Here is a 12,298-nt window from a genome sequence, read left to right as displayed (position 1 = left end):
TTTTCTTAATGATATTAAGGCAATTATTAATCATAGTTAAGGTCATAATTTTTATGATTAGATAAAATTTAAGCCAGACTCGTTAAATGATATACGTTATACTGAAATTCAGTTCTTATATATTTATGTTACCCAAATTTTATCTAATAATAAAGCATACATTTTAAAATATATCAATAATATTTTTCCCCGTAATAAGTCATAAGGTGGATATGGTAAAATAAGCAAAGGCAATATATCACTCTTCACCAAATCATGGCTCGATGGTATTAGACTAAGGAATCAATATTTTTTTTTTCCTCCGACAAGAATCAAAGAAGCTAAGAACCAAAGTAATATATACTTCAATAGTTCTATTCTATTCTTCTAAATATGATGGGAATAAATACTCAAAGAGAAGTAGATGTTTGTTTTTCTAAATAATGTTGTTGAGTGACAAGCAAATGCCATTCAAAATAGCGATGGAAGTAAAGATATATATGGAAGAGGAAATAACAGAAAAAAAAAAATTGGAAATGTCCCACTCGGTAACGTCAGTATATTTATATAGCTTTCTTCAAATGAAAATGAAAATTGAAATTGTATTATTTTTAGAGTATTGATTAAGAAAATGAAAATATTTAGTCAAAAATTTTAACAAAAAATTTGTATTATACCTTGGTTACTATTAATCCAGTCTCACTGGTTATCCTTATTCATTATACCTTGTTTATGTCCAAAAATCTTCATATAACATGATAGAGCTAATTGTGATTTTGATTTATGAATCTTAAACATTGCTTAGTTGAGTGATGAAGTTATATTTAAAAAAAGAAAAAATATTGTACTAAGATTTAATAAAATTATAAAAAAATGTTGTATCCATCTTAAGTTGTATTACAATAACTTATTATAAAAACAACTTATGATATTATAATTGGCATAATTCTAGTACCAATTCAGCTCCGGGGAATCAAGTATTATAATAAGTTGTATACTGAACATTCCAGTTGGATAACTAGTCTGAATTTCAAACTCTATTAAATATTATTGGCAGTTTATCCCAAAATTAAATAGTCTTAGTCTTCTAATAATGCTAATATCATTGTTAATTGTCGATAGTAATAGGTAACTCAAGATACATCATAAATTAAGCGAAGTCAATCTATGTGTCATCATCAAATATTTCAACTTGTTACTTGTTGACCATGATAGTATGGTACTAACGAGCCAAATCCTTTTAATTTTTTTTACTAATGGAAGCAACCAAAAGAAATCGTGAACCCAAAGTAATATATATTTCTATTCTATTCCATATACAATTGGAATAAGTACTCAAAGAGAAGCTGCCAAATTTCAACGACACGTACGTGGAAGTTTGTTTTTTTTTTAAAAGTTGAGCAGTGACAAGCAAATGTCACCCAATTATTTTATGGAAGTGGAGATATACAGGATAGGGAATAAAAGTAAAGGAAAGAAAAGAAAATGAAAATAACAATTGGATAGAAGGATTTTCCTCTGGTTGGATATACAAAGAGAAAGAATTATATATTTTTCATATAATAAAATGCTATTTACACAAATTGCATGCAAGTACATTATTTAAATTATATAAAACTATATTTCATAATTATTTTTATTTTTAATAAAATTAAATATGAAGAATGTGCGGAGGGGAAATTTTCCATTTTTAAAATATAAAAATATCAAATTCTTCTTTATTGAATACCTAATTAGTTAAATTATTAAAAAGATACTATAAAAGAATTTAAAGTTAACCAGCACTAGTACTAAGGGCATTTTGAAATAAAATATATATATAAATAACATATTTTTTTAACACACTTTTATTAGACATTATAAAAATACAATTTAAATGAATTACTACTGTTACGCAACTGAACTCAGCTCTTTCCCTTCTCCCATGCCGCGACCTTTCCTTTCTCATTGGATTCTATAAATAAGCAGAAAGTTGAGAAATTTTGCAGAGAGAGTGTTGGAACTGAAATGGGTTATGACTGCATGAGAAGCTTGCAGTGCTGTGGGAACTTGTCACCACAGCCACACTATCCGTCGATGACGAAAGGGACGTCACAGATTGAAGGATCAGAGGCTAAAGTGGTTTTCAACGTTATGGGAATGACGTGCGCTGCTTGCGCTGGATCCGTCGAGAAAGCCATCAAACGCTTACCGGGGATTCGACAGGCTTTCGTTGATGTCTTGAATGATAAAGCACAGGTTCTTTACTACCCGTCTATGGTTAACGTGAGTATATTTTAACATACGTATATTGATACACTTCATTGAATTTCAGTATTCTTTTATATGATCCTTGGTTTTAATTGCTTCCTTTTATGTATGATTAATTCGTGCTTGGCTTTTCATGATTGCGTATGTTAATTTAAACCACTTTTTACATGTCTTCGTATGTATGCTTTTGGATGTTTAGTTTTGTGAACGTTGCTAAACAAAATCATTAATCTCAAGAAATTTGAAACTTTTTCTATTTTCTATCATTCTGCAAGGGCCGTGGAGAGAGAGACAGAGAGAGAGAGAGAGAAAGAGAGTTTGGTACTTATAGTTGATTATCGTGTAACTCGTATTTATAAATAATTATAGTTGTCAATGAATTACATTTTACATGCACAATTGCACATTATGTTCTTAAAAGGATGTTGTTTATCTGTCACATAGTTCTCTGCTTATCGTACTTGTGATTCTTTATTTTTAGTCTTTTTAAAAAATTTGTTACGTGAGGTTAGCTTATTATTTAGGCACATTTCAACGTAGAACTAAATTATAGATGCAGCTAGAGAGATGTCATATTAAATCATGTTTAAGTATAATCATTCTTCCATTGATTAATGAACACGCATACATGAAACTAACATTCTTATTATTTCCTTAAAAGTCAACAAATTGTGGGCCGAAGATACAATTTTAACCAGGTGATTTATTTAAATTATAATTAACTTTAGATATCGATTATTTTATGCGTGTAAATATTATTATAAATAGATATACACATAAATAATATTTAATAAAAACGGTTCTTATTATAAAATTGTAAGAACTTTAAATGTAAAATTACATATAGATAGTTAAAATTAGGAGTTAATTAATTATCATATGGTTGTTTAAAAAAATTATATATTTTTTATTTTATTCTATAGTTTAAATAAGTGTTAGAATAATACTCGCTAATATAATATTTATTTAACAAAAAAATAATTGTAAGGGTAGACTTTAGAGATTTATATTAACACTTGACATATTGATAGTATATAGTAATATTTTTTTCTAACAAAATTCTTTATTGGTATAATGTATTATTTTTTAGTATAAATCTTTAAAATTTATACTAACAATTTATTTATTTATTGTTAAATAACGACTATATTAATAAAGATCATTTTAACAATTAAAAATATTTGTTAATTTATTAGTAAATGACAATATTGGTAACATGTCATTATTATTAATATGCGTTATTATACATTATGTATGCTTTATATATATATAAACTAAATCAAAGTGAATCGCATTTTACTACATTGTTCATCAATAATGCTGCCCAACCCTCCCTTCCACTTGTGCACGAACACGAATACACTTTTTGTTTTGCCCTCTTTTTCCGCTTTAAAAAGGGATTGGGATTGATTAGCTCTCATATCTTATAGTCCTTTTATTAGTGGATATATATATATATATATATATATATATATATATATATATAGAATGCCTCATCAGACACGAAATCTTCTTTGGCTGATTAGTTTTTGTGAATGGCTGTCGTTGTAGCACTTTTTAATGATATGTTCCACTTTCTTCCTGTAGCCATATTCATCGCTCTCGTTTTCAGATAGCATCTAACAGAAAAATCTTTTAGTTCATCTTCTTATGATGCAATATTATTATCTATTTCGTTAAATTATTTTGTAGGTTCTTAGAATTTTTTAGAAATTATAAGTTTTATACTTTAAAAAATTGTAATTATATCTCTGAATTTTTAAATAGTTCTTATTTGATCCTGATCATATTTTTTGTTACGGTTCTATTAAGTTTATGAATTAATTAAAATTTACAATAATCTTTGCATTTAATAGAATCCTTAGGAAAATATACCTAGAAATCAATTAAAAATTATTTAAACGTTTAGGAATCTAATTAAAAAAAATAATATATAAATTTATTTATAATCTTCCAAAGAATCTAATGACCTACAAAATAATTTAACCCATCTAATTTTATAAATTATGATTTTAGCAATTGAACTACCAATTATTATTGCTAACTAATACATATTCGTCTTACACGAGTACTTTTCAGTATAAATAAAAATTTAAAACAAATTTAAAAAAAGCTATCGCAAAGATTAATTTAATCAATAAGATATTTAATTTTTTGATAGTTAGATTGCATATTTTCGGCATCTAATGCAGTGGTTTGACATGAGCCTACATTAGGCTTTCAGGATCATATGGCTACTTTTTTTTTTTTTTTTGGTGAAAAGTGGGTGTCTAATCAGACGAGGGCCCAACGAAAATCATCTTGGATCATATAACAACTTTAAAATTCATTTCATTTAAAAATAAATATTTTAAACTTTCTTTTTATCCCAATTAGCACTCTTAAATAATTTTTTATTAATTTAGGATTATATGTGTTTAGATTAGCTTAAAAAATTAAATTATTTCAATAATTAACTATGGAAAATTGTATTTGAATATGTTAGATAAAGAGTGATTTTAAAATTAATCTAGATTGTATTAAATAATCACTTTATCTCAATTGAAATTGAAAAAAATATATCATGTGCAATATTAATATTTTAAATAAAAAAATAAAATTTAAATAATAAGTTCATTGCTTTTAATGATAAGTTACAAAATTTTACTTATCTTAAATAATGTTTCTTTTATAGAAAAATTAATCGAAGATCAAAAGTGGATTTCCGAAGATCTCTCGCGAAGTATTACAAAAATCATTTCCCATATATTAATGTATATTTAGTGAATAAAAATGATATTGATTATTTGATTGGTTGGTGCTTGGGTACCAATTAAAATTGTTCACAAACCAAACCATAAAACTTTACGCAGAAGGAGAGGATACGTGAGGCCATTGAAGATGCGGGATTTGAAGCGAATCCCATGGAGGAAGACTCCAACGACACATCCACTCAAATATGTCGAATACACATAAGGGGAATGACTTGTACTTCTTGTTCCTCCACCATTGAATCAGTTCTACAAACCCTTCGTGGGGTGCACAAAGCACAAGTGGCCTTGGCAACTGAAGAAGCTGAAGTTCGCTATGACCCTAAGATTGTCAACCACAATCAGCTAATGGAAGCTATACAAGACACTGGCTTCGAAGCCGTATTAATAAGCACTGGAGAACACATAAGCAAGATAGAACTTAAAATTGATGGCCTTAAAAACGAGCAATCCTTGGATACCATTCAACGATCTATCCATTGCCTCTCAGGTGTTGAAACCATAGATATATATCCTGACATTAACAAAATTGCCATAACTTATAAACCATACATGACAGGACCAAGAACCTTCATTGAAGTCATAGAATCCACAGGATCAGGGTGTTTTAAAGCAGTGATATTTCCAAATGATGGAGGAAGAGAAGCACGTAGACAACAAGAAATCAACCGATACTTCAACCTATTCATATGGAGTTTGGCTTTCACCATTCCGGTGTTTTTGACATCTATGGTGCTTATGTATATACCTGGAGTTAAACGTGTTTTAGATGTCAAAGTTGTGAATATGCTAAAGATTGGACTACTTTTGAGGTGTGAATTTGCCACCCCCGTACAGTTTATCATAGGTAGGAGGTTCTATGTTGGAGCCTATAAAGCATTGCGCAAAGGTTCTGCTAACATGGATGTGTTGATAGCCTTAGGGACAAATGCGGCCTACTTCTATTCTGTGTATGTTGTGGAAAGAGCTTCTTTCTCTCGGCATTTCAAAGGCAACGATTTTTTTGAGACAAGCTCTATGCTTATTTCGTTTATTCTACTTGGGAAGTATTTGGAAGTGTTGGCAAAGGGGAAGACATCTCAGGCCATTGCCAAGCTTATGGACTTGACACCTGAGACAGCAACCTTGTTGACTCTAGATGATGAGGGAAATGTTGTTAGTGAACAACAAATTGATAGCCGGTTGATACAAAAGAACGATGTGATCAAAGTTGTTCCTGGTGCAAAAGTAGCATCGGATGGTCTTGTCATTTGGGGACAAAGTCATGTAAACGAGAGCATGATAACTGGAGAGGCGAGGCCTGTGGCTAAGAAAAAGGGTGATATGGTGATTGGAGGCACTGTAAATGAGAATGGTGTTTTTCACGTTAAGGTGACTAGGGTTGGATCAGAGAGTGCTCTCTTTCAGATTGTTCGACTCGTTGAGTCTGCCCAGATGGGTAAAGCTCCCGTTCAAAAGCTTGCAGACCATATTTCTAAATATTTTGTTCCTTTGGTAAGCGAAGTATTATTAGTATTACTAACTATTTTTCTGATTTTGCTCTTTTCTTTTGTTTGTTTACTAATTCAAGTCTGAGGAATTTCATCCATTCTTACCAGTGTGTCTTTCTGTGCAGGTCATTGTGCTTTCCCTTTCAACATGGTTTTCATGGTTTCTAGCTGGAAAGTTACATGCATACCCAAAATCCTGGATACCATCCTCCATGAACAACTTTGAGCTTGCACTTCAGTTTGGGATTTCGGTCATGGTCATTGCCTGCCCTTGTGCTCTAGGCCTAGCCACTCCTACAGCTGTTATGGTTGGTACAGGAGTTGGTGCAACACAAGGTGTGTTGATCAAAGGGGGGCAAGCATTAGAAAGTGCACACAAGGTCAGTGAGCGGCATTGACAATAACTGTTCCCTTATCTTCAGTTGGGTATCATTAATGGTAGAGAAATTCTATAGGTACACCCTTTGTTGATGGGTGAAATTCCACTTATTCTCACTTCATATATAAATTTCACCAAATAACCAAGTGTTTTACGAAAAAAGATAAAATATGTTGCTAGTGCGTAGTATACTCATCATACAAAATTCACTCACGACTTAATTCCGATATTGCACAGGTGAATTGCATTGTGTTTGATAAGACAGGGACTCTCACAATTGGGAAGCCAGTGGTTGTAACTACAAAACTCTTCAAAAAGATGTCACTTGAAGATTTCTATGAATTTGCTGCTGCAGCTGAGGCAAGCCCTCGTCTATATTCTGCGGCTACTTCTACCTGACTATGAAATGACACTAAAATTTAAATTCTATTGTTGTATCTATATTAGGCGAACAGCGAACATCCAATAGCCAAGGCCATTGTTGAGCACGCCAAAAGGATCATAGCAGATGAACACAATCATCCCTGGCCAGAAGCACGGGACTTTGTTTCTGTTTCAGGTCATGGAGTGAAGGCCATTGTTCGAAACAAGGAAATAATGGTTGGGAATAAAAAATTGATGGTGGACCATAACATACTCATTTCAACCGACGCTGAAGAAACGCTAGCAGAAGCTGAAAGCCTAGCTCAAACTGGGATATTAGTATCTTTGGATGGAGAAGTTGCTGGAGTTATGGCTGTATCTGATCCATTGAAACCTGGTGCCAAAGAAGTTATTTCCATTCTTAATTCCATGAAAATCAGAAGCATCATGGTGACAGGTGATAATTGGGGAACTGCCAATTCCATAGCCAGACAAGCTGGTATTGAAACTGTTATGGCAGAGGCTCAACCTGAGATTAAGGCAACTAAAATAAAAGAATTGCAGGTAAATTACTAAATCACTGTCCCAAATGATTGCTTAAATCAGTCAAAAACCACGTGCCTCTCAAATTTTGTGACATTCGTGTAACCTTTGCCAACTTTTTAATAGGATGAATTTTTTTTATCAAATCAAGTTATTAAATCAATTGATGACATATAGGTATTTTTTTTCTAACATCAAGTAATCTTTATTATAAACCATCAAGCCAACAAATCAACCAATATAAGATTGTTCGAGTTTAATTTATGAATTAGTTAACGTGGATCAACTTTACATGAATATACTATTAGCAATGTTATTTAACTCAAATTTTACCTCTTATAAAAATATATGATGTGCAAATTTTTGTATTGTTATTAAAAATATGTTAAATATTACCCTTATATTATAGTTGGATTTGAGAACTTGATGATATTAGTATAATTTTAGAGTACAACTTTAATTTTAGTCTTAATATATTTTGGAGATATATACATATACCAAAAAAATAATTAAAATGTATTGTGAATTTTTAATTATTGACATACATAATGGCAGAGTTGCGGGTACAATGTGGCAATGGTGGGAGATGGCATAAACGACTCTCCAGCACTTGTGGCAGCTGATGTTGGAATGGCAATAGGTGCGGGCACAGACATAGCTATTGAGGCAGCTGACATTGTTCTGATGAAGAGCAACTTGGAGGATATAATAATTGCTATTGACCTTGCAAACAAAACTTTCTCTCGTATACGTCTGAACTACATTTGGGCTTTGGGTTACAACTTGCTAGCCATCCCTATTGCTGCGGGCATCCTTTACCCATCCACTAAATTCCGATTACCACCATGGATTGCTGGAGCTGCAATGGCTGCCTCTTCTATCAGTGTTGTTTGCTCCTCCCTCTTGTTAAAGAATTACAAGAGACCAAGCAAGCTAAACAATTTGGAGATAAATGGTATCAAGATTGAATAATCAACGTGTCAATTGTATGTGTATCCTTTGTTGGGAGCAACTTTTATTTTTATTTTATAGGGGGCTTTTGATAATTCAAGACGTAAGGTAGGAAATATTGGATAAAATGGATATTCCGACTTTTCCAATACAATACTAACGAATATGTACAACAATGCTACGTTTCAAATGTGAAGATTGCTTAAATGAGTGAAGTAATTCACATCTTTATTTAATATTTATGTTAGTTTTCGACTGAAAATGTGACATCTTTATTTTAATTATTATTTTTTCATATTTATTTTTTAAAATTTATTTTTTTATTACATCAATCATATTTCTTTTTATCTTTCTTTAATATTTTGTAAGGAACCTCAATTCAAAACTGCAAATTGAAATTAATATTTTTTGCACTTGTATTATTTAGTCTAAATATTATCAACCAAAATTACTAATCAACTATGAAAATCTATTAGTTAAATAAAGTACAGAAGGATTAAGCAATAAAGAGGAAGAGACTATGGAGAGAAAAGAAGAGTCTCACCAACTAAAACCACACCCTCTCATTCTCACCACCCATATTATATTTCTCTTTGCTTCAAACAAAATCCTTTTGGTTGGAGTTAGTTGCTCTTCTACATAAGCTTCGTTTCAGTTCTTGAATTCTTGTATCTTTTGTCATGTGTCCTTTTTTGCTAACTAACTCAATGAATACATTTTCTATGTTAGCACATTTCTTTTGTCATAACATTACCTCCCCCATTAAAACTAACTTTATCCTCAAGGTTGAAGTTTGGGTACTATTGTTGGATGCAAGTAAAATCCTTCCAAATAGCCTCTACTATAGGTAATTTGTCCCATTAAATTAACAATTATGTGATGGATTGACCTCCTTTTATTACAGTTCTAGATTGCAAGACATTGATAGGGTGTAATTAGTAGTTAAAACAAGCATAGGAATGGTTTAACTTGAAAAACATGAAAAACTGAATGAGGAAATTGTAATTTATATGCAATATTTTCCACTTTAGTAATAATAGGAAATGGTCCAAAGTATCTCATGCTTAACTTCTCATTCTTTCTAAATACTGAATGTTGTTTATAAGATCAACTTAATTAACATTCTCTTAAAAATCCACATCCTTTCATTATTTATCAGCTTAAGTCTTCATTTGCTAAGCTTTCTATTATTTAGTTTTCAACTGAGTGAGTAAGGCATCTCATTGTTGTAGTGTTTGTTAATCAGTTGAGGAATCGACAACATTTATTGTACATGTAGTTAAGGTACGAGGCTCTTGGCCATAAACTATCTTAAAGGTATCATCCTTACACTACCATGAAAAAAGGTATTATACCTAATGAAGAACTTTAAATGAAAACTTAAGATTTTGAAATGTAAAGCAACAAAGATACATCTCTGGGCATTTGTTAAAGGCCTTAGATTGTCTATCCAAATGTGGATGATACGTAGAGCTCATGAAAAGGGTAGTGTCTTGCAACCCAACCAAACTTTGCTAGTAAAGATCTTGTTGTGGTTAAATATAATAGGAATGTCTTGTGTGAATTTTCTTAGGGTAAAGGCTTGATTAGGATTGAAGGGAAAAGAGGTTAAAGTCACCCAGATTGATCAAGTCTCACTCAAACAAGACATTCCTTACTTAAGCGAGAATACATGTTGTAGACCTAGCTCCATGCTTGAATCTCGCCTGAGTGAGAATGACTTTTGTTTGAGCGAAAAGCATTGCTGTAAACTTAACTCTCTACCTGATTTTTGCTTAAACGAGAAGTGTCTTACTTGAGCGAGAATCCCTTGCCAAGACTGAGTAAGACCTGTGGTTTGAGCTAGAATTCTCACCTGAGTGATAATTCACTTATTACTCATTAAGAAAGAAGATTCAGCTCAAGAAAAAAAAGAGCCCCATATTTTGACCTAATTTTAAAGTGCAAAATAATGGAGGAGGCTTAGGAGAGCGATGAAGATCATTAGGGAACCATTTTCTAAATCATTTTCCTTTATTTTTCCTTATGGTGTTTTAATATAATTTTTCATTTTCATATGTTATTGGTGATTTCATTTTGTTTGTAATGCTTGATTCTACTTTATGAGAAATAATTCATGATTTGGGAATCTAGGGTGAGTTGGAAAGTTATCTTGGAACCATGTTTCAATTAAACTCACACAATGTGTTGAAATTGTAGGAATAGATTTCAATGTGTTATATCCTTAATAACTCTTGATTGCAATGCTAGAGTTTTTATTAAATAAATAAGGAATTATTATTCAGGAAATTACTCTTATAAACTTGGGTGCAAGAAATCAAAATAAAGAAATATAATGAGAATGCGTCTATAACTATGAAACTTGTTTAATGTATGTAATTACCAAAATATGAGAAGAATGAATGATGAAGTCCAATTCCCAATTTCATCATTCAATTTCATCATATTAGTTTAAATCATTTTCATTTGTGTCTTGCATTTAGTTCATGAACTCAAACAATCAATATTTAACTCAAAATCACTTGTGCATTTGTGAATACTTAGAAATTTATTATTTTAATTAGGATAATAAAAATTGCGTGAATATCTTGCAATACATGTGGATACAACAATCCTTGTACTCTCTACATCAAAAACTTGGTGTGCTTGCCAAAGTAAAATAAAAATCTCAAAAACAATCTATGTAATTTAAGTATGTTATTCATAAACACCTCAACACTTCCTTATTAGTATGATCAGACTTAAGAGCAATAAAATGGGCATATTTCGAAAGTCTATCCACCATTATTAAAACAATAATATACCCAAAAGACAATGCAATCCAATAATAAAATCTATAACAATATCTTCCAATAGTTATTGCATATTGGAATTAGTAGAGGTTGTAAGAGTCCTGAAGAAAGGAAGGTAGATTGTTTGGCTTGTTGACATATAAACATTGCTGCATATAACTCGCTAATAAATTGAGAAGTGATTCCAGCAGTAGTTTGTGCAACACCCACATGACCACTTATTAGTGATGTGTGATATTCTCCCAAAATTTGAGAAATTAATAGGCTATGTGGTGGTATAAACAATCAATCTTTCCAGTACAAAAGGTAATCCCAAATAATAAGATGAAGATTTGGTTGGTTGTTGACTTTACATAATAGCAATAGGGGGTCTTCATTTTTTGCTAGTCTTAATTCCTTCAAAAATTGAAACATAAATTTAGACCAGGCCATAAAAAAAAGATTAGACATCTACTACATGGGTTCTCTTTGCCAGGTTTATATTCAATTATAAAATCATAACCTAAAAATGTACATAGCCAAAAAAATTTGCATTGGAGTTTGGATGGATTGATTAGTCAAACTTTTCAAACTTTGTTGATTTGTTCAAGTAATGAAATAATGTCTCAACAAATAGTGTTGGAACTTGACTAGAGTTTTGGTAGTAACATACAATTCCCTTGCACACATGGATTGCTTTTGCATATTGGGAGATAATTATCTGGAAAAATATGCAATTGGATGGTTAGTTTGGCTTAACACTATCCTAATACCAACACTAGATGCATTTGTTTCTAGTATAACTAGTTGGACAAAATTAGG

The 12,298-nt window shown here is 31.2% G+C and overlaps 1 protein-coding gene across 1 annotated transcript; it reads left to right on the top strand.

Moving 5' to 3' along the window:
* The first annotated feature begins 1,986 nt into the window (after positions 1-1,986).
* Positions 1,987-8,726, top strand: LOC113870190 (probable copper-transporting ATPase HMA5). The gene is made up of 6 exons (XM_027506787.1): positions 1,987-2,244; positions 5,082-6,473; positions 6,595-6,849; positions 7,086-7,208; positions 7,296-7,775; positions 8,310-8,726. Exons 1-6 carry the CDS (start codon positions 1,987-1,989, stop codon positions 8,724-8,726), a joined length of 2,925 nt encoding a protein of 974 aa, XP_027362588.1.
* The last annotated feature ends 3,572 nt before the right edge of the window (positions 8,727-12,298 follow it).

The sequence above is a fragment of the Abrus precatorius genome, unplaced genomic scaffold (genome assembly GCF_003935025.1).
Source record: "Abrus precatorius isolate BTA unplaced genomic scaffold, Abrus_2018 Scaffold6, whole genome shotgun sequence".
Taxonomy (NCBI): Eukaryota; Viridiplantae; Streptophyta; class Magnoliopsida; order Fabales; family Fabaceae; genus Abrus; species Abrus precatorius.
This window is presented reverse-complemented; position numbering and strand designations above follow the sequence as displayed.